This window comes from Chanos chanos, chromosome 1, assembly GCF_902362185.1.
Source record: "Chanos chanos chromosome 1, fChaCha1.1, whole genome shotgun sequence".
In the NCBI taxonomy this organism is placed as follows: Eukaryota; Metazoa; Chordata; class Actinopteri; order Gonorynchiformes; family Chanidae; genus Chanos; species Chanos chanos.
In genome coordinates this window covers 10,992,211-11,015,013 of record NC_044495.1, presented here as the reverse complement: position 1 = coordinate 11,015,013, position 22,803 = coordinate 10,992,211, and the positions used below count along the sequence as shown (strand labels likewise).

The 22,803-nt window shown below is 39.8% G+C and overlaps 1 protein-coding gene across 1 annotated transcript in view; it reads right to left on the bottom strand.

Moving 5' to 3' along the window:
- Positions 1-8,699: 8,699 nt before the first annotated feature.
- Positions 8,700-22,803, bottom strand: part of LOC115825252 (protein phosphatase 1 regulatory subunit 37) — an 18,552-nt gene continuing 4,448 nt past the window's right edge. The window contains exons 3-11 of the mRNA XM_030789085.1: positions 21,929-21,974; positions 20,545-20,645; positions 20,179-20,298; positions 19,251-19,398; positions 16,759-16,914; positions 16,529-16,641; positions 14,407-14,548; positions 14,122-14,288; positions 8,700-8,918 (exon numbers count right to left, since the gene is read on the bottom strand). Of these exons, the coding sequence (XP_030644945.1) occupies positions 8,700-8,918; positions 14,122-14,288; positions 14,407-14,548; positions 16,529-16,641; positions 16,759-16,914; positions 19,251-19,398; positions 20,179-20,298; positions 20,545-20,645; positions 21,929-21,974 (1,212 nt within the window). The remainder of the gene's footprint in view (positions 8,919-14,121; positions 14,289-14,406; positions 14,549-16,528; positions 16,642-16,758; positions 16,915-19,250; positions 19,399-20,178; positions 20,299-20,544; positions 20,646-21,928; positions 21,975-22,803) is intronic.

Below are 22,803 nucleotides of genomic sequence, written 5' to 3'. Positions count from 1 at the left end.
GGCCGCTCCCCATGAGTGACAGAGGGCACGCTCCGCTCTCCGCAGCCAAGAACTCCAGCGCGAGCACCACGCCATTGGCACCACCACACCATGCCAAGACTGCTGTAGGGAGGGGGCGGGGGGGCCTGCCGTGAGCACAGCTATCGCCTTCTGGACCAGGAGTACTGAGGCTGGTGCCTCCACTACCACTGCCAGAGTCAGAGTTCACAGCCGCTGCCTTCTGTAGCGCAAGTCCTGCAAGTCACTTTCTGCTTGTGTGTTGGACCACACACTTACGTACACACACACACACACACACACACACACACACACACACACACACATGAATGCATGCACTATAGCCTCTGGACAGCTTTTACATCCTCCCCTTTTTTCACATCTGGGTGATTTCATTTTATTGAAATAAAAGGCAACAAGCTGATCCTGGCTTTGAAAGCAGTTTTGTTTACTGAGATTTATTAATGGATATGAATTGATTTGATCATTTCCCTTATCGGATTACCTTTTCAAATGCCGTTTGTACCTGATGACCACAGTCAGTTTTGATTCTTCTGATTTGTGGGTCCACAAGCAGTCAAGTCAATGGATTAGTGGCAGCAGCTATTCCTGTAGCAAGGATGGAGGTGGGGGGTGTTTAGCACTCCCCTAATTAATGATTTAACAGCTCACAGGTACACACAGGCACTTTCCTGCTTCATCCAGGCCTGCCTTGTCAAGTCACCCCAATTGAAGGCTGTCTGTGCGCTATGCCCGTCTTGTGGCTGATTTTGTTTGAAGTCTCGCTTGTCTGTCTCTGCGGCAGCATGCCTGTCTGTTGGCTGCATCCCCCGTTTTTAATGAAACATAAGCGCTAATAGCATCACTGGGAAACGCAGGTGATAAAAGTCGATCCGTCGAGCAGCGCCTGTTTCCGGAGTCGCAGGCTCACTGTTCAAACAGAGCATTGTTCAAAGACAAAGCACGCAAAAGACACACGGGCCGGGGGGGGTGGGGTGGTGATGAGGAGGGGGGTGTTAGAAACGAGGAGGGGGGGTACGAAGGGAAAAAAAAGCTGCTCCTTGTCTTCTGTGAGATCAAAACAACCTGAAGGTAAAATATACAATGAAGGCCTCCTGATCTGACCAGCATTGCAGATGAGAAGGGGGAGCTGTCTGTGTATCATGTTATACTGAGAGAAAGAGTATGTGTGTGTGTGTGTGTGTGTGTGTGAGAGAGAGAGAGAGAGAGATGGGGGGTGAACGAATGTTTTACAAAAGTTTGCCATGAGACACCTTTTGTAACAGTGCTCTTAGAGTCTTATGAATGCATTCATGGAGCATTCAACATGGATTACAAACGTCAAATGAATGCTTGCTCAAACACAGTTTTACCTATTTATGATATGGTAAGCATGAGGAATGACTTTGGCAGAAGTTGTGCTCTGAGAACAATATTTATCCAAAAGGCAGTGCTTGTCATGACTTAACTGAGAGGACAGAGGAGCTTCACAAAGAGTAACTGGGTGATGTTATATTTGGTTAGATGATCTAGTCATACAGTTTTCAGGACTAGTTTTCATAAACTGGCATGAGAGATCAAGCAGAGATTCAGAATACATTTAACAGGAAAACCTTAAGCATTTCAGGATGTTTTTTTTTTTTCCTCATAACCTCAGAGATCAACTACAACCATTTCAACATCTCATCGTCTGGACAGAACAAGCTGTCCTGTTTTTTTTTTTCTTCCTCTTCCTTCTTCTTCTTCTTCTTTCGCTTCCGTAAATAGTTGTTTTCACACTCCGTTGGACATAGCAGAGATCAATACGGTTACAGTGAACTGCATCTCTGGAACAGGAGGACTGGAAACATCTCCTGTGAAATAACACTGAGGAGGAGTAAGCTTCGCACCAGACAGGAGAGGAGGCAAATTCAGCGTGAGAAGGCAACACAGATGGACAAGTGCCTTTATGGTGGCAGCTCCTGCTGGCGATGCGCCATCAGACCAGACTCCTTTTGTTTGCCAGGCTACTAAACTAATAGAGATAAAAGCAGGTTCCTGCTGGCCCCGAATTATAAAGTCATTAACAAATACAAATACAGCAATTCATTGCAAGGCGGGAGGAGAGAGGTCGTTTCTCAGACCAGCTGAGACTGTGGAGAGGGGTTATCTTTCAGGGGGCTTTGCTTCGGGTTGGAGGTCTTGCGGGGACTATCCGTAACGCAAACACACGTATTCACAGGCGATCTGATGCCGGGACTCTTTGTAAGAGCTCTGCTGCTCTCACACTACAAAGCCACGTGTTTGTGTCTAAGCGGAATGACAAATGATAAAACGCTCGTTTTTTCTCAAACACCTCTCCTGCATATATATTATTGTTTCAGTTTGTAATAAAATCCACCTTTTCCAATGTATACACCCCCCACCTCCCCCAAACCGACCCACAACAATTTTGTCCACAATAGATCCTGAATTGTTGAAGTTGGGGGGAGGGCGGGGGGGGGGGGGGGGGGGGGGTTGTCTCTTTTTTCGCCCTCAGTATAATCTCAATATTATTTAAGATAGTCATTGCACAATGGCTATGAAAATGGGAGTCATTTAAGACCCTTTCTGTGAACAGTGGTCTTGGCAACTAAACTAGCTCATTTGTTAGCTCTGCATTCCCTTAGACAGCCTTATAAATGGAGGCACTATCCAATTATTACAGGGGATAAAACTTGAGCCCTGCCGAGGCAGACCAGAATCTATTACCAGGAGTGCCTGAGAGAAGCTCTACAGACATGCTCTCTGCAAACCAACATCTTTTCCAGCAAAAAGATGATAATATTACAGCATACTGAAAAATGTCAGTAAACTTCAAATCTGTAATAAATAAATAAATAAATAATTATACCTTTTAATTCTAAGCTATATAAAAGTTAGAAATTAACCAGAGTTATTGTACAGATGATTATTATTAGATAATTGAAAATAAATTTAAGCCGAGATCAATGGTTGTGCAACGGACTTGAAATCTATCTTGAGCTAATGATAAAACACATCTTAAACGTGGAAAATTAGAGAGGTCTTCTTTTTTTTTTTAGAAATGCTGTAAATGAACACATATCACTTTCAGGTTTGAACTTTACTCGTTTAGAAATAAAGAGGCAGTTTCTGCTAGTTTGTATTTGGTAGAACTTCTCATTCAGCACAATCTGATCATGCTGACAATTGTACAAAATGTGCATAAAATACGAGAATACTTGAGTGTGTGTGTGTTTATAAATATGACTATGGGATAAGAGAGGCTACTTTGTAAACTCTCTGATAATTGGCTTCTTAAAATGTGTTCATTTTTATCTATCACCGTGGCTGCTGGATGACAATTAATCTGTTTTTTTTTTTTTTTTTTTTTTTTCCAGTGTTTTCTTGGCATCTGTGCCAGTTACTTTATATGCTAATATATGTAAATTACAAAACATTTCAGATGCCAGTAACAAGTCTGGATCTATTGTGTTTTATTTCATTTTAAAATAATATGGTTGAATGTTATTAATGGAGATACAAATTTTAATCTCAATATTTGTGCCTGTAAGTTACAATTCTAATAAATTAAAGGTAATATATATAGATATATATGTGTGGAATGAAAATATTTCTGCCAATAGTAATTTGAAACTAATTTTACAGATGAAACTATCCACTGTACATGTTTTTTGAACATATAAACATTCAAGGAGTTGTGTGAAATACTAGACAGAGACAAAATGTTTTGAAAGAAACATTGTCACATTGCTCTTGCTGTTTGTTTAAGAAAAAAGAAAATGACTTCCACTGCACATATTAGCACAATAAAAACAATGTCAAACACTTTCCATTTGAGTTGTCAAATTAAGCTTTTAAAATCGCATTTCCTCTCCAATTTCTATTGATGGGCGTATATCTGGGTTTTTGTATCTGTTCACTTGCATTTTTTCCCCTCCTTTTGGAGATGAAAATGACTTCACTGTTAAGTAATTTTTAATGAATGCACTTAACCATCTGACTGGGCTTTTTTTCTCTCTTAACATTAATAGCTACAATTAACAGTAAATTTTCTCTCTCTCTCTCTCTCTCTCTCTCACTCACTCACTCTCTCATTCCTGTCTCTCTTAGAATCCGAGATACAAAGATCCTCTAACTATCTTTTCCATTGTCCTGTATTTGGTTCTTTTAACTAGTCAACTGTAGATGTCACTATTGTATACCAAATGGATCATATAACACCCACCCTTGCTGCAGAGATTATGGTACAGTACTTTGTGTAAAGACATATACTTTGATACATGTGCAAAGTTATGAATTACTAAACAGAAATGTATATTAAAGAATCCGTAAGTATGCTGTACCGATTTTTTCTCTCTCTCTCTTTTTTTTTTTTTCTTTTTTTTTGTAGTTATCCATGAATTTGAACTGAACTTCATCACAGATGAGAGACCTGCCCATTTTAGGATCTGTGGCAGTAGAAAAATGTAACTCCAACAAAACTGAGAGCCCAAAACAATATTTCAGCTGCCCCATACAAGCTGATATTACGTCTCAGTACACTTCATACTTTACATGGTTTACACTTTATACTTTAACATAGGCGACTGCAGTAAGGATAATAGACTGTGATATTATCTGTGTGTGTGTGTGTGTGTGTGTGTCCGTATTTGTGTGTTTCTGTGTTTGAGTGTTTGTGTGTTAGATCAAACATAGGCATTAAGAAGCCAACTATTTCGTTCCTTCTCATAGTAAAGGGTAACAATATGCATTTGCATTTGTTCCAGATATTTGTAATGTCAAACAGGTGTGACAACAAAGACACAGGACTCATAAAAAAAGACGCATGTGTGAATATTTGATATTTGAGGTGCAACCACGATGTTGCAATCACAGGCAACACTTTTCTCAAGAACTGTACTCATGAAAAATGCTTGAAAAATATTTTTGATGCTGAACTTTTGAAACAACTAGTGTCTTTGTAACCTGGTTAAACTCCAAGAATAAACACCCCTTTTTTAAGTTTAATCACTTCTTTTCATAATTAGCGCATTAACATATTTCACATAAACGAGACATGGAAAGTACAGTCTGATTATTGTAATGAGAATACTTCTGTTTGAATGGCACTATGACTGTATCACATTGTGTCAAAATAAAGTTAATGGAACGAGAGCCAGTGCTTTAGCCACTAATACCCACACACACACACACATGCACACACACCGATATTCTGAGGAGTCCTGCTCTCCAGTGCTGGGGATGGCAGCTTACATGGTGCGACTTCTCTCTGATTAGCTTGGAAATGTATCTTTGAGCCATTTATTATCAATTTGGCTTTTATCTGCACTTTAATGGCAGTGTGAAAGCTCACACTCATACCTGTAATTAAGGTGGGCCCTTGTGCTTAAGAGAATCTTGATTTGCAGCGATTATCAGATGTGAGAGCAGAAAAGTACACTGCTGTGACCTCCAGGGCACGGTAAAGTGCTGCTGGCTGCAGCCACAGCTAATTTAATTGATCTCCACAGCTTTATATTTAAATATCATCACACTTCCGATGAACTGTGGGTAGGTTTAGTGCTCGTGCAAGGCTGGGAGGGAATTATGAGCTGCGCATCCAATCCAAATCCAATCTGATGGCTCTCGCACAAACTCTTTGTTTATTCACCTACACCTCATTGTTCTCACAAACTTCAAATGCAAACCATTTAATGCATTTCCCCACAGATTTTTTTTTTTGTCCGAATGAGACTGTGTCTATAATTTTTATTTCATGTGGATGAAATACACATTTTGTCTTCAAACAGAAGAAATCGACAAGATATGAGATGGATTATGAATGGTAAACTTTGCAAGTGACATACAAGTGGTTTTGTTTTGTGCTCTGAAAAATGTCAAATTGCAGCTATAAAAGAGCAATACTCCAGCTTCTCAAAACAAGGTATTGTGACTCATAAAGCATGATATTTCATTTGAGTGTAAAAAATGAGAAGCAATACTGAGTCGATGATTCAAAATGAACTTCCCTTTCGCATAAATGTGACAACAGCATGTAGTCACTGAGAAGTGGAGTATTAAAATTCACCAGGATAGAAAGGGAAAGTCTGAAAGACAAAGAGAAGGAACAGATGTAAATAGAGCAAGGAAAGGAAAGGAAAGGAAAGGAAAAGAGAGAGTGAGCATGAAACAGAGCAAGAGAGAGAAAGAGAAAGAGGGAGAGAGAATAGAGAAGAAGGTGACACCCTCGGATTACAATCCCAGTCGAATCATCCTGGGTTTGTGTACAGCATCTTTTCAGCCATCTTGCCTATGCTGATTTTAATGAGTCATCTCAACGCGTGCCATGAGGACTACGTCCTAGGGATGGCACTGCACCATCTGTATGGTGACAGAGCGGTCGCAGTAATCCATCTCGTGGAGGTCGTCATAGGGACCGAAAGCATGGCAAGGTCACCCCAGGTATACACACCAGTGTGATAGATCCAGGCTGGACAGAAAACCCCGTTATAGGAAATGATCTCCCAAAGGTCAAAGGCAACTGGACTTTGAGCTACCAAAAAGATTATGATGCATTCTGCAAAATTTACGAGGAGTTGTTTTCTTTTTATCCTTAATCCACGTGTTTGTAGTCATACTCCGCACTTGATAGGTCAAAGCCCAAACTGTGTAGGTTGCTGCTACAGATCAGCAAATCCTGTAATGTGATTTTTTTTTTTTTTTTTGGGTGCTGTTATCGTGTCCTGTATATGCATTAACCGTCAGTCTGTTGTGGAGTGGCATCAGGCGCGGTTAGGAAAACTGTGAGGACACAGCATACCTCGATTTGTTACAGCAAATAACGTGAATCATTTACTGTGAGAAATAAAAAGTCCGGGTTTTATATATATATATATATATATATATATATATATATATTTTTTTTTTTTTTTTTTTTGCACAACAAGAATTACAGTAAGTCTTCGACAAAAAGTGCTTTTGCTGCTGTTTCTAAATGACCTATAACAACACGATGGTGTAATCATTAATGATATGATCTGTATAACAGATTATACAACCAGAGCTAACCTCCCTAACAAGCTTTATCACTTAAATATCTTATTTTAGATAAACACTACTTAACATTCCTTATACATATATAAGAGGGGGGAGATGCATACAGAGGGACCACAGAGCAGATAATTATAACTGCCCCCAAAAGAGAAACTTATTATACCTCAGCTATTCAGCTATGAAGAGCGATGCAACCTAGCAGGTTCTTATTTTTATTGATTTATTTGTATTTAAAAGGATGAAACAAAAAAAGAGGAAAAGGGGAAGGCGACATTTGAAAAGACAAAGCCTTCACTGTCTGCTTAAAAGCATACAAATCAATTTGGTTGAGGTCTTTATTGGGACAATGTTTATCCTGTGCATTTAAAAGGCATCGAGAGCCGGCTCTTCAGGTGTTCATTTGAATAGAGCGAGGAGGAAAAAGTGTTCGTGTAATTGATCCTTGGGGAGTGAGGGTGTCTAGTCCTGCACAACTCACATCTCCCCCCAATTACTGCTGCTGTCTTTCTTTCTTTCTCTCTCTCTCTCTCTCTCTCTCTCTACCTCCTCTGTCTCCACTCTCCAAAAATCAAAGGACATATCACAATCAAGGCTCCTGTGCCATTACAACACTCTCACAAACACAAACTGATATCAATATGCTATTGGATTTACACTTTCCATGTCTCAAAATGGTTATAGCAAAATTAATGGTGTCTAAGGTGATAATGAGTATGGCAGGTTTGGGAGTATGTATGGGAGGCTAAAAAAAAACACTTCCTGACTGATTCTGGATCAGAGCAATGTGTGTGTGTGTGTGTGTGTGTGTGTGTGTGCGCGCCTGTGTGTGTGTGTGTGCGTGTGTGTGCCTGCATGTGTGTGTGTATGTGTGTGTGCGCGTGTGTGCGCGTGTATGCATACGTGTAACAGCTTAATGAGTATATTCGCTAGCCGTACCCAATGGGGTCACGCATTCTCTGATATATGCAAATTGCCAGTATGGTGAGAATAGTCAAACTCGCTCATTCAAGTCAAACTCACTCACCCTGTCACAAGTCACCTCAAAAGGTGAAGGATATTTTGATTTTCAACCAAGGCCTCAAAGTCCTACTAACACTGTGGACCGCCAAAATATCACCACACAACTAACAATGAAAGCTGTCGGACACTTATAACGTCCAATTAAAGCTTTTCTAGGTAACCATGGTATAGTGTACTCAATAATAAAGCAGCTATTATTTAATGGAGAGTATTCACAGCATCATGTGAAAGTTTGGTCACAGAGGTACATGAGGTATGACTTTGATAGGGCAAAGGTGTTAATGATGGTAGGACATGGCAAACACTACCGTGTTTGGGTCCAGGATTCTGGTGATGGAGTAGAGGCGATGTAATTACTGATTACCTCTGGGGCTGCTCACCTGTATACTCATCATTATCTCCAAGTAAAGCCAAACAGGTGCCACCCCCACATGGCCACTACACCAGTCTGCAGTGGCACTACGCCTTGGCCAGGAACCTCCAGCCTGGGCACAGCAGCAGCAGCACAGCATAGCCAAGGCTCCATAAGGGTAAGGGTCCAGAGGTCAACACATGAATCCTACCCCCCTCAACCACACCCCTACCTCTGTCTCTCTGTCTGCCTCTCTCTCTCTCTCTCTCTGGGCCAGGAACAGGAAGCCTGGCTCTCACTCTAGCGCCGGATGCCCACTCCCATGCAGAGAAGCTCCCTCCTGGCTTCCTGTCCGACCTGGCCTGGGGATACTGGCAAGCAGCTGTCTGCGGCCTGTCCGTTTGGACATCACAGCCCCGCGCTTTATTAGTGGTGCCCACCACACCAGCTGATCCTCTCTCAGGGTCCCTGTCACGCTGATGTCTTCATCGCTAACCGGAGCAGACGCCCGCTCCTGGCAGCCACTGGAGGTGACAACAAATCCAATTATCTCCCCTCTATGATGCCACGGCAGCCAGGGCCGGCGTGACAGAGACGGGGACAGCTAGTGCCCTGGACATTCCACCCCTCCCCTCCCTTCCCCCGTTCCTCCTCTCCACTCCCCTGAATGGGCATGTTCACACTGGCCCTGGCATTTCAAAAAGAACAAACTCTGATTTCCTAAGGTCTACGGTAGCACAAGATGGAGAAGAGCACTGACAGAGAGACTGGGAGGACAAAGGGAGAAAAAAAATGCCACAAAAGTCACACACACACACACACACACACACACACACACACACACACACACACACACACACACACACACACACAAAATGTGTGTGCTGTGAGGTGATGGTGTTAATTCATAGCCTGCCAGCTCTTAGACACTGTTTATAATTGTGAACAACACTGTCTGTTCAAGTGAAAAGAAGGAGAGAGAGAGAGAGAGAGAGAGAGTAGAGGGGCGTGAGAATGAGAATCTACTACATTCCACTTTTAACTCAGCCATTTCAGGATTAGTTCTCCATTTTTCTTTTAACTTTCTGAAAATTGTTTTCTCACTAAAAAGAAAGGTCACCTCAGAGATAAAGCAGATATTGTAAAGATGTGATACGACATATAATTGCATATATTCTCTGGCAAATTAAAAAAAAAAAACTCTCAAAGAAGTCCAGATTTAAATCTATCCACTTAATTTCTACTTAAATTCTCTTAATGTATGCGGAACACACTGCATGTCTTCAGGTGACTTGGTCCCAGTTGACATGTAACTCAATTAAATCTCCATATACAAAATTGGCTTATATTGAAGAGTTATAAATATACATCTTTAGAGTTGAGTATTGATTATTTATCAGTGTTTAGAGGTCTTTTTCACCTCTAAAAGTCATTTGGGGAGGGAGAAAGAGAAAGACAGAGAGAGAGAGAGAGAGAGAGAGAGAGAGATGAGAGAGGAAGGAAACAGATGAGGATGCATGCTATGGTGCCAGCATTTCAAAGAATGTAGAATTAAAATAAGTTTATTCCTGCATTGTGCATGAATATTTCACTCTAATGTACAGGTGAGGTCTTGCTGCTGGACTGAACAGATCAGTATATGTATTTGCTCTAGAAGAAGACTTAATAAAACATCCATATTCATATATCTCCGGTAGAGTCATTTGAAAAGGAAAAGACTAAGTAGGGGTTCTCCGTGGATGAAACTCTTGATAAAGGCACTGACTTCAGGGACTCATGATATTCAGATGAGTCTCAGCTCAGGTGACTGGTGACTTAGAGCATTTGAGCGTGGAGATGGAAGACATGCCCAGAGAGCAATGCCAAACTCTGATGGACCAGCTCATCCACTGGGCCAATCCATCTGATAAAAGAAAAAAAAAAAGAATTGAGGAATGGAAAGAGCAAGAGAGTGTGAGAAAAGCAGAGAGCGAGAGAGAGAGAGAGAGAGAGAGAGAGAGAGAGAGACCTCGTGTATCCCCAGAAGAGGAAGATTGAAGTTATGGGCATATGTGTTTCCTTGCAATGTTCTCGCACTAGATCAACAACAACTGTTGAATCAAGAAGGTCCTTTTTTTAACCTTGAGAAATATGTCTGTTTAGTTGCATTTGCATTTGTATGTTCATTTCAAAACAACTTGAAGAACTGTACTGAAAGTGATTATCACTCAATCACTCATTCAGAAAGCAACTGCAGTTTGTATAATGATGCAAGCTGGGAGTTCATTTGCTCTTTCCTTCGATTATCAAACAATGAAGTCTTTCTTATCATTACAGCATATTTCAGGCAGAAAAAGTCAAGTCACAGATGCTCAAATTCTCTGTTTTTGACAGTACAGTAAAAAGGGGGGGGGGGGCAAGCTGCTATGCATTCCGTTAAAAAAAACAAAAAAAAACTGGCATTGTATTCTTTAAAAAACCTTCAGTACACATCAGTTTGTTTTTCATAGTTTTTCCCACCCCTTCCTCAACCGCCCACTCTCTATCTAGCGCCATCAAATGAACAGAAAGAAATTAATAAAAAAAAAAAAGAAAAAAAAACAGCCTTGACTTCCTGTGAAACTGTAGGTCACACCTTTGACTGCGCTGATGGGGAAAAGTAGAGCTATTAAAATGACAGGGAGACAGATCAAGTGTGACACATCAAAGGGCCCGGAAAAGCTCAAAAACTGAGCAGTGCAACCTCGCTACATCTCCCCCTAGAGCGGAGGAGAGAAAAAAAAAAGAAAAAAAAAAAAAAAAAAAAACAGAGCCGACAAGCACGCAGCGCATGGTCAACACAAGCACCCAGAGAATATTCCAGCATGCTCCTCTCGGCCTCCCAGCAGACACGCACGGGGCGTCCTCCCTGATGACTACACGTCCAATGATTACGCTAGCCCTGCACACACACTCAGAGGGGCTAATTAATGCTTTAATATGCAAATGAGCACCACAGCAAATTACACAGCTGGCAAACATCCCTGTTTTGCCCTGAGAATATATCAGGAGTGAAGCTAAGCAGGATGGTTGCTACATGAACAGACAGAAGGTTTTATTCAAAACGTTTCAAACTCTGTCCTCTCTGAAGATTTAGAGAGCCCGAGACCGAATTGTTGAATTCAAAGGGAGCTTGTAGAAAAAAAAAAAAAAAAAATCATTGTATTCCGATGACACGTAGATACGAGTACAGCTAAATGTGTGTTTAGGCTCTGTCTTCAGGGGTGAATCGTGCCTGGGCAATATATCATGATGAATTTAATTTAAAATTGCATCATTTACATTGTCATACTGTAGTTCATAAAACTCTGCTCTAAATAATGTGAGTAGAAGCTGAGGAGTGAGCTATGATGCCTAAAGCAATAACACAACGGCAGAACAGATGTGAAAACAGTTATGGGGAGCTAGTTTTGCAAAAACATGCTAATTTATGTTATAGCTATTTCAAGTTGTCGTTCTCATGCCCTGAACCATGTGAGGGTGAAATGAGATCATTCCGTGCATTGATTAAATTACTGAGCCTGTGTTTACCCCTCCTCCATATTGATCACCACCCCCACCCCACCCAACCCCACCCCACCCCGCCACCTTCACCACCACCACCACCTCCTCCCTGTCACCACCACCATGTATTTTTACTTTCATTTATACCAGCAGGACTTCTGACAGGGTTGCTTGTATGTTCTTATTGCAAAATGTGTAACTGGAGAAGCAGTGCTGAAGTTTACCACTTTTGCTTCACCTTTGTATTATTTGTAAGCATGGAGAGGAAGAGCTCATTGCAGTGGAGATATTGTTGTGTGTGTGTGTGTGTGTGTGTGTGTGTGTGTGTGCGCTTGTTTCTGAGAGAGCCACAGCAATGACGATGTGTCAGTGACTCCCGCAAGCATGAACCTGCTCTGTGCCTTCATGCCCGGTCAGCTTCAGGCATCAGTCAGCTAGTCATTCTGACAAACCAGTCCAACACTGACGGCCCCAAAACATCTCTTAGTTCCACTTTTTCCATGAAATCACCTTCCATTTCTTCTCTGCAACACTACCTGTTCTTTTAATTGTGCTTGATAAAAAGTTCTCAGCCATTCGTCAACATTTTTTCCAAATAACAACAGCACGATGATTACCCGAGGGAAATTATTAGACTGTTTATCGTGGTTTATCTATGTTCAGAAGACAGATTTGACATTGACCAACTTGAGGACAATATTTGAGCAGTAAGTGTGGAAACACACATAAGAAAACAACAACAACACACACACACACACATACACAGAAAAAAACAGAGGAAAAAAGAAAAAAAAAAAAACAATAACAATAACAAAACTCCAAACTTGTGATTAAAGGTTCAAAATTAAATTTGTAATTAGTACTCATTTTGTCAGGTTGACATAGTCCGCTGATAAGAAAAAATAAACACAAACCACCTTGCTACAGCGACAGATAACTTACCCTCGGAATGCTGAATTTCATAAGGCTCTCTCTATGAATATTTTAGATGGGTAAATAATTAATAATTAACGCCAAATAGGCCAATGATCAAATGGAGCAGTGCATCAACAGACACGCCAAATCAGACACTGTAAACAAAGACCCAAGGACCTACATTTCCTCTCTGCCACCTTCCTCCCATTTAAATATGCGCATGAGAAATTATAAGCCTCCAAACCTCACACAGACACACACACACACACACACCCAAGCACGCACACACACACATTCTTTTCTTTTGAAAAAATGAAATTTTCACTTTTCTTAGGCCCAGGGAATTCCGCAAGACTGAATCAGAACACTTGATCTGACCACCCGCTGATTTCTGATGGAAAGATTTGCTTTTTAATACAATTGTCACTCCTCCTGCCACATTGTGTGAGGCCTCGACAAATCCCAGCTGTGTGTCTCCACATCTCACCATAGCAAAATATTCCTTATTCTAATCGCTTAAATATCACCCTGGTGTAATTTATCACACTGGAAATGTTAATAACATGTTCCTGCAGTAGAGGTGAGTTTAAAACAGTGCCTTGGTTACAGCTGAACATATTCTGAAAAGAAACTCGTTAATGAATTGTCAATGAAAACCTGTCTGTCTCTCATGAGGTACAGTTGATTGACAGGGGAATAGACAAGATAACTTAAAAAAAAAAAAAAAAAACAGCGATCAGAAACCAAAAAATAAAATATGCTTAGTTCTGAACATGCCACAAGCTTTAGAGTTCAGTTTAAAATGAGCGTTACTTTCTTTGGAGATTTTAATTAATGCTTTAATATGCAAATAAGTTGGAGATAAAATCATGACAAACAGATGGCAAGTGAGCTTAATTATTATTATTTTTTTTCAATCCAGCAGGGGCACGAATTAAAACTGTGGTATCATTTTTCTGGGCCCTCACAGCAATGTGATTGAAGCAGCAATGACATTTGAAATCCCCACTGCATCTAATGGCATTTTTTTTCTTTCCTTAAGACAACTTTTGGCCGCGATGCATCATATTACAGACATTACATTATTGTGGAATGAAAATGAAATAAATACTGTTTCCAAAACCAAGGTGGAAGCAATATAGATAAAAGCCAATCTTTGATCTATATGACAAAATGAGGGAAATGAATTACATAATGAACATTCAAAATTGGGTAAATAAACGTGCAGATAATGAAAAAAAAAAATAAAAGCAATCAGATTGATGCAGGTAGTCACTGACCTTTTCTTCTTTGAGAATCTGATCCAAGTCCAGTTTTGTGACAGAACAATTGATCTTCAAAGCTAGTGAAAGAGCCATAAGTCCCCCAGTGAGAATACGATTCTGACGTAGGTCAAGACGCTGAATCTTTGGATTCTCAGCTAGGATCTCTGCCAAAGTCACAGTACCTGTCATAATCATCATGATCCAGAGAATCGGACACTCGACACACGCAAGACATACAAAAATGCAAACAAAATATGTGTAGAACCAAATGAAAGATTAAACTGATTTAAGCAAGTATACCTTCACAAGTGATCCCCGTACTGACCAAACCTAGATGCGATATAGAGCGGTTTATCATAAGAGATTCCTTCAGCGCATGGATGCCTGTATTTTTCACATCATTCCCTCCTAGGTTTAATGTTTCAAGTATCTTTAAATGAGGCTAAAAAAAACAAAACAAAACAAAGAGACACAGATCAGTTCAGTAACGTGCAAACAACACAGACATTTTCTTCAAACTGTAAACATATTTGATTAGTTCTCAGTTACTTTGAAATCCATAAGCACACGAACTTTTGTTAGAAGTTATCACAGGTTTATTCGTAGTCTTCAAGTGTCACCCACCCAGTTACAAACAAGAAAAGATTTGCTCTCAGGAGCATATTAGCAGGCTCATTTTTGCAGGCTGATTAGCAGTCATATAAAGCAGGAGATGGCAGGAGACGTGAGGGAAAAGCCCTGTTGCAGAACAGACTGAACAACGTGCTAGCTCGCTACCCTCATTACTCTCATATGGTTCCCCTTTGCCACAGAGCGAGAAGAAGTACATAAACAGCACTACATCAGTCTACAGATCAACCTTACATTTCACTGGTGCCATTGTGACAACAACAAACACACACTGGAAGTCCCAGAGAAACCATTGTTTTTGGTACGTAAAATAACGTTTGATATGCAGGGTTAAGGACTTACAGATGTTCGAAATGTTTTTATATTCCCTAGGGAACAAAAGACCTCAAAGTGATTGCAATTAAACCAGCACTGCATGTGTTGTACAGCTCAGTATATCTTAATCAACTCTATTTGATTTGACCATGAACACTGAGGTTTGGATGGGTTAACTCCAATGTTTGGCCTCCACAAAAAAAAGTCTAAGACTTCTCATTACTTTAAAATGTAATGTCTTCAGGCCTTGGTTGCAAATGGATCAATACAATAACCAGTGTACTTGAAATCTGATTATTTTTTGGACAGTATTCAAATAATGGTGAAGAAAAAGTGGGAAAAAATCAACATTACATTCAACAAAAGCACCATTTTGGCTCTTCTAACAAACCTTGTAATTCCCATGACTACTGTGGAAAAGTAACTTTTGGAGGAGTGTTTGTTCAATAAAGCTTAATTTAAATCCAGGTCAAATTAAAATACAGGTCAAATTTAAAAAGTGCATAAATAATTGAAATGTGAAGTGTTTTTTTGGGTTTTTTTACAACGTTCTATTTTGCTATTCTGTTGTGATAAATTAATAAGTATTATTTTTTAATTCAAATTTTAGGGGGCATTTACAAAGATGTGGGACACACTCAAAGAAATCCAAGAGATTTCCAACTGATTTCAAACCCATCATCTGAAAAATCTGGACAACATCACGATTTAATTATGTCCCACTGACATCAGAGTGGTTCCATGTCTGGCCAAATAACCCATTCATTCGTACTCTCCTTCCACTCTTTTGTGAGCTACCCCAGAAAAAAAAATACAAGAAGAAAGAAAAAAGAAATAAGAAAGGTTAATAACAGCCCTTTCTGTGTCATATTTGACACGACCAGCCATTGGACTAATTATATTCATTATGGTCGAAAGGATGTCTACTTATCCTTCTTAATGACAGACCACATGAAAAAAACCCCTCTAAACACATATCTATTATTTAATCAAGCTGTTCCTTTTCCATACAGGCAAAATGGAAGGAACACGCTTTATTTTTGGCCTGGATGGATTTGCTTTGAATATGCTGACGGTCGAGAATAAAGGGAGCGGGCCTTTAATTTGCACCCTTTTGATTTTTCGGATAGCCATTCAAATGACAGAAAGGTACAGTTTATTCTGACAATCAGAGTTCATAAAGGGGAATAGATATTATTAGGGATTACACATAAGCTATCTAGTCAAGATGAGACAGTGCCCTTGTGTCGTATGCTCTCGCTCTTTTCTCTTTGTCAAATTCTGCAGTAGACAAAGGAAACTAGGAACAGTTGTGAAGATGTTTGGGTGTTTCCACTTATGAGGTCAAATACAGTGCCTGTACAGAGGCAGTTTTAATCCTGTGAGGAGTTTTTTCAGAACTCACAATGACAGATGAAGGTCTTATTATATTATTAGTGTTACTATTTTAATTGTGGAATTGAGTGATTTCTCTTACCAGAACATCTTCTAGATGGATCATGCCACGGTGTGTAATTTGGTTGTTCCAGAGCACCAAGGTTCTCAGACCAGCTTTCTGACCTCTCAGGCCATGGCATATTTCCTCTAGACCTGGGTAAGAGGTTGACAATTCTCTGTTGAAAGTCAATAAACTCTAGTTTTTAATGAAATCAATAACTTCAGAACTACTATTCATTTCCTGTGTGGAGTATGCGCCATGGCATTTACCTGTGTCTGATATGAGGTTATTACTGAGGTCTAGTACACGGAGGCTGCTGTTATACTTGAGAAGTTCTCCTAGCTGCATAGCATCTTGGTAGCTGTTCAGATCGTTGTTAGCCAGACAGAGCTCTTGGAGAGTTCTATTCTTCCTCAGAGCACCAACTCGAAAGGACAGAAACAAACATTTACCAAAAAAATACTTAAATGACAGAAGTTCAAAGTTTAAAAAGGAACATGAAATTCTCTAACACAATTCACAGCTTATCTACAGGTTTAAGAGCCCTACAAAACGGTGCTTCTTCTCCGAAGTGTCAAATTAAACATTCCATCTCATACAGTTATGCTTAAGATGAGGCATCACAGATGGTAACTGTTACAATGCCAGAAATTCTTATGTAAGTTCTTACTCATTAAACTTTTAAAGAATATTATTTGCCATCTGATTGATAGTAGAATTATATCAGATATTATAGCATGTATTTAAATTAATTGTAAATGACATTCTGGTCACCAGTACAACAAACAAATATTTTTACCCATGCTTAATAACAGTCTTAAGTAATTGTGGTAAATCTTTGTTTGTGTTGGCATTAATATTAGTTGTTTGTTCTGAATAAACAGTTATGATTGCTTGCAAGAGGCAACAGAAAGTAAAATAAATAGCTGAAATCCCAGATACAGCACATGCCATTTTTAAGACAGTTCTGGGAAGTAACAACAACAACAACAACAACAACAACAACAACAACAACAAAAGCTTTAGTGTGAGGACAGACCCCAAAAAAAAAAAAAAAAAAAGAAGAAGAAAAAAAGTTAAATTGATGCATCTTTGCTGTTAAAAAGAATCTCAGAGACTGAAACGACTTTATTGTTACCATAATTATTATTAACATGATGGTTATTACTGTTGTTATCATTATTATCACCAACATCATTACTTGTCCTTTCAGGACAGAGACTCTTTCCTGGGCAATTTGTCTGTGGCCTCACACAGCTGTCCCCTAAATCAATGCAGCAGATTTGATCAGATCCTTTTGGTTGCACGTGGAATGCCAACATCGTCATCATGCACAGTTGGAACCAAATGGAGGGATCGTTGGATTGATTCAAGGGAGTCCACTGTGCGGGCTAGCGAGTCCCGCAATCAGGGCCCCACCGATCGATGGCAATGATCAGCAGCTGGGCATCCTGTGGAGCAGCATGGGGGGCAGCTGCACGCCCCCAAAATATCAAATGGATCCAGGCAGCTTAAAGGTACAGAGACCTGCATCAACCTCATGGCACAAAAACACACAGGATGTGCTAGTCTACCTCTCACACTCATTTAAGGTCATTTCTAATGGTTGTATTTAAAGTCTACTGTACAAAGTCTCACGACTGGATGTCATCATAATTACTGAAAAGTTCCTGAGCTGAGACTGTAGTATTTCACTTCAGTCTGGCCTTGTAGTCACAGAAGTGAGGAACAGAACATGTTGTAGGAAGCCAGGAGCCAAAAGAAAAAAGAGAGAGAAGAAAAGTCTTTTAGTAACTCAAGAGGCCAAAAGCAACCAGAGAGGCGAAGTCGTATGAATTCTATGAAGTAAACAGTGTTCAGAATGCACAGGGAGTGACTGGCCAGAGTGTCTCTCACGGATGGGTGCAGCAAAGTGTGAAGTGACAGGCAGAAGATTAGGACATCTAATCCTGGGAAAGTCCGACTGTTAAGGTCATAGGGCCAAAATCTGCCATGCCTCTCCTTCTCCTCCGTCATCTGTTCCTGCTGGTCTGGGCTGTGCGTGGACAACGTTTATCTGCACATATACCTCTCCTTCAGACTGCCAGCGCTGAGCTGCCTGCCACAGATACGGCACAGCTCACAGACAAATCACAGGCCAGTGTTAGAAAAGAGGACAGCAAACACTGATTCATAACAACATCCCACGATACCTTTGAAGGCCTTAAAAGATATCGGTTTTGACATAAGTAATTGCTTCAAAAATGAAAGAAGAAGAAAAAAACAGGATAGCCATTAAAGGAGGGTAGAATCATCATATCCTAAAAAAATATAACATTGCATTGTGAAAAATGGCTCAAACTGTCCTCATAAATAATAAAAAGAAGACCACTCCCCATTCTGACTTTGTTCAGTTATAAGTATTTCTAGAGTCAATTTGACACCAAATTGCTCAGTATTGTCGAGTGTGCTCAGTACCATTTCTGATCAAAAAAATATGAAGAAAAATCATATTCATCTTCACCTTACATCATTATGGCATAATTTAGTCCAAATGTAATTCATTATTACTGTGCTAAGTAAAGTTAAAGAAAAGGAGCTAAGAAAACTAAAATAAAACGTGAAGTACTCTCCATCTCACCATCTTTTGTACAAAGCATCTGTTAACCTGCAATGGGGTTTGAAAGGGTTCAGGCCAGTTATTCTCTGGCCGCTAGCAGCCATATTTTCCTTGACTGAGGGTTTGGTAGCACCTCCAGTGTGTGTTTTGTGCTGGGCATACCGAGTGTGAAGAGGGGCTTGCCGCTCAGGCAGCTGTTTTCAAGATGTAGCACTGTCAGCCTGCTGGTGAGAAGGGCTTTTGACAAGGCCTGCACAGGATACTCTACTATAGGCATGTTACAGGCATCCAGTCTCCACAGGCAAAGGCTCTGAAGAGACCAGACAGCAAGGCATCAGAAGACGAGAGAGAGAGAGAGAGAGAGAGAGAGAGAGAGAGAGAGAGAGAGAGAAAGTCATTCAGAGGACCTGGCTTTGCCCTCACTTTTGGACTGGCCTCTCCATCTCACCTGCTCCCATCAAACACCAGCCTGTCTGAAAGAGCAGAGACGTCAAAACTGAAAAACAATCTTGACGGGAAGCAGCAGATCTGGGGGCCATAGTTAGGTTTCATCCCTTAGTCCACCACTTCAAAAGTGTCCAGATTTTTTTTTCTTCTTCTTCTTCTGTCTTTTTTTTTTTTTTTTTTTTTGATTTTGATTGATCTCGTATAATGTTGCCTGAGAGCGTGCCTTTGCTCTTACCATTGAAGTCCACATCATCACAGAGAGTGACTCGTCACTCTTTTATCTAGATTTGATGCTAATTGAACATGTTATGCAGTGATTGTAAAATTGGAGTGATAATATCCATCAAAACTGAAGCAATTGTCCACCAATGTGATATTTTTGCCCTTGATGTGCCATTATTTCTCATTCTTCAAAAGTACTTTCAATACAAATTAAAACAAGACCATGAATAATTTGAGATTATGAAGAAACCTCAGCAACAAGGAGACATCTACCCACCTACTCATGGGTGTAAAAATAGGAAGGATATAGAACTGATTTTTTTGACAGTTGCACTACCATGACTGCTTGTTTCTTGGACAGAACTTTCTCTGAAATCAGCTAGCAACATATAGTCATAGGCTTCCAGCTTCCATACTCAACCTGCTTGATCATGTGTGAGAGGGCTTGCCAACCCGAGATACCCATGGTTGTGTTGGAAGAAACATTAAGGTGTGTAGCTGACTCATAGTACAGAATCATATCCAGCAAAGAGGTTGCTCCCTAGACAAAATAAGATATATTACATATTACATATGATATACCTCTTATTCATCATTGGCATTATCACATTCCATAAACAGAGACAGATATTGATTTTATCAGCTTCACTATCTATCTATATCTATTTATGTTTTTCACATTCATGATACCACTGTTACTGTCTTTAACATACAGAGTCAGCAAAAGAGAGAGAGAGAGAGAGAGAGAGAGAGAGAGAGAAAGAAAGAAAGAAAGAAAATAGATTACATTTTCCTCAAGGTCAGCTTCCTGCAGATTGATGAAATCAAACTGTACTGATTTCAATATCTCCTCAAGAGACTCACAAGAACGGTAATCTAATCGTTCACCTGAAAAATAAAGCAAAAACAAAAACAAAAAACAAAAATGAGTTAATTATGATTGCTAGTGCACAGCTAAATTGCCCACCTTAAAGTCAGAAGTTATAGTTATAGTTACACGCAGCAAAAAAAAAAAATCAGACTAACACAAACTACCTGAAATTAAAATGAAACTCTTTCCCTTTCTATGAGAAAGGAATAAAATGAATATGTCTCTTAAGATGTGACTTAGTGGCTGGCACACATTACAAGAGTGAGGCGCTCATGAACAAGATCACGTCCGATGCCCTCCCCTCTATGGCAGAGAAATCAAAGAGCTGCTGATTATTCAGGAACAGATGACTTTTAAACAAAGCCTAGAGAAACACTTTGATGGCCACAGCAGTCCATCTTTATTAGCCCCATGCTCAAAAGGCACCCTTCCCCTCAGAAACTCTTATCTTCCTAGTTGGGAAGCAACCAGATCGCTTAGAGCTGCTGTGTTGGGAAGATTCTAATTTATTCATCATTAGCATAATCATTTGTAAAATTATTATTTTTTTTTTTACAATAATCACTTAACTGTACCACAGGAAGGGGGGGGAAATCTAAAATCCCATTTTTCTAATCCCCTCTGCAGTTCAAAGATAATGACACAGAGATTTCCGAGTCAGATGTCATCACCGTTTGACAACAGAGCAGGAAGTAAGCATATTCTGACCTACGACTGAAACCCGTCTACTGTGCTATCAGTGCTGGTGTTTTACTCATCAAAGAGGCAGCGACTTAATCCCAAACGAAATTCCCTTCAGCAACAGTCTGCTCCTTTCAAATAATGGATGTAATTTACAATAACAACATATACTAATAAAAGGCTGTTGTCGTGGCCTAATACCCATGAGAACATAGCCAAAAAAAAAGAAGAAGAAGAAAAGAGAAGGTCAAATGTACACAAAATATGTTATTAGTGATCCGTATACATTTCATTTACTATTCACGGCAAGCATGTTGATGTTTGCAAGAGAGAATGTGGTGTCATAATCTAAATCTTATATGTGTCAGTTACAATGTGATATCTCTTAAGGAATGGTAGTAACCATAAAAAACCAATAATCAAAAAGTGGGGAGGAGAGTACTTAATCCCATATAGAGACATAGAAGATGTATGGATTTAACACATACAGAGATAGAGGGGGGCGGGGGGGGGGGGGGGTCTTTACTGTGGCTTTATGTAGGAATAGCGCAAAATACTTCTAAAAAAAAAAGAGAGAGCGAGAGAAAGAAAGAAAAAATGATCTCATTTGTTTTCTTACCTTTCAGATCAAGACACCTGGCCCTATTACTCAAATTGGTAATTTCCTGCATTTGATGCAAAAAGAAAAAATGAGAGAAAGAAAGACAGAGTAGGAGAAAAAGAGATTGAGAAGGAGAGAGAGAAAGAGACAGAGCGGAGAGAGAGAGAGAGAGCAAGAGAGAGAGAGAGAGAGAGAGAGAGAGAGAGAGAGAATAAATTTCAGATAGCATGACAAATATCACACATATTGCTCTGTTCCTGTATGACTGTTTTTATGTCATAGGCAAATCCACAGTCAAACATAGATAGTGAAACCATAAATTATGAATTTCACTGAGTTTACTGTTGATGCCAGCACTCCCTTTTAATTAACCAGTGTATATTAATTAGAAACAGCTGGTCATCTGTTGATGCATTAATTTGCCCATCCACTGTTCCACATACATATAATTTGACTGCATCAATCTCTGAGGTGACATAATTGCCTGGATAGTGGAGGAGGTAATATTTTCTGCTCTTGACAACCAGAACAGTCCTCACAAGAAGATAAAAAAGGCAATATCGAGTCCCTCGTCTCCAGCGAGAGTGTGATCGTTTAAAACCATTTTCTCACGTCAAGAGAAAGCTTACGCTGACTACATTTAGGCAAATCCCATTGTGTGAAGATGCCACCGGCTTACATTCACGTACTGCATATTTTCTTTCATCGTTAAATATGATTCATCGTTCAAAAAGGACATGAGGCTATACACACACAAAAAAAAAGAGTTTTGGTAACTGTCTCTATCAGTTCTTTGGCACTGGAATGAGAATAAATGGAAAATGCTACGGAATTAAAATTAAAGAAAACATTTTAAAAAAATCCAACATGACACAAATTATGTCAATAATATA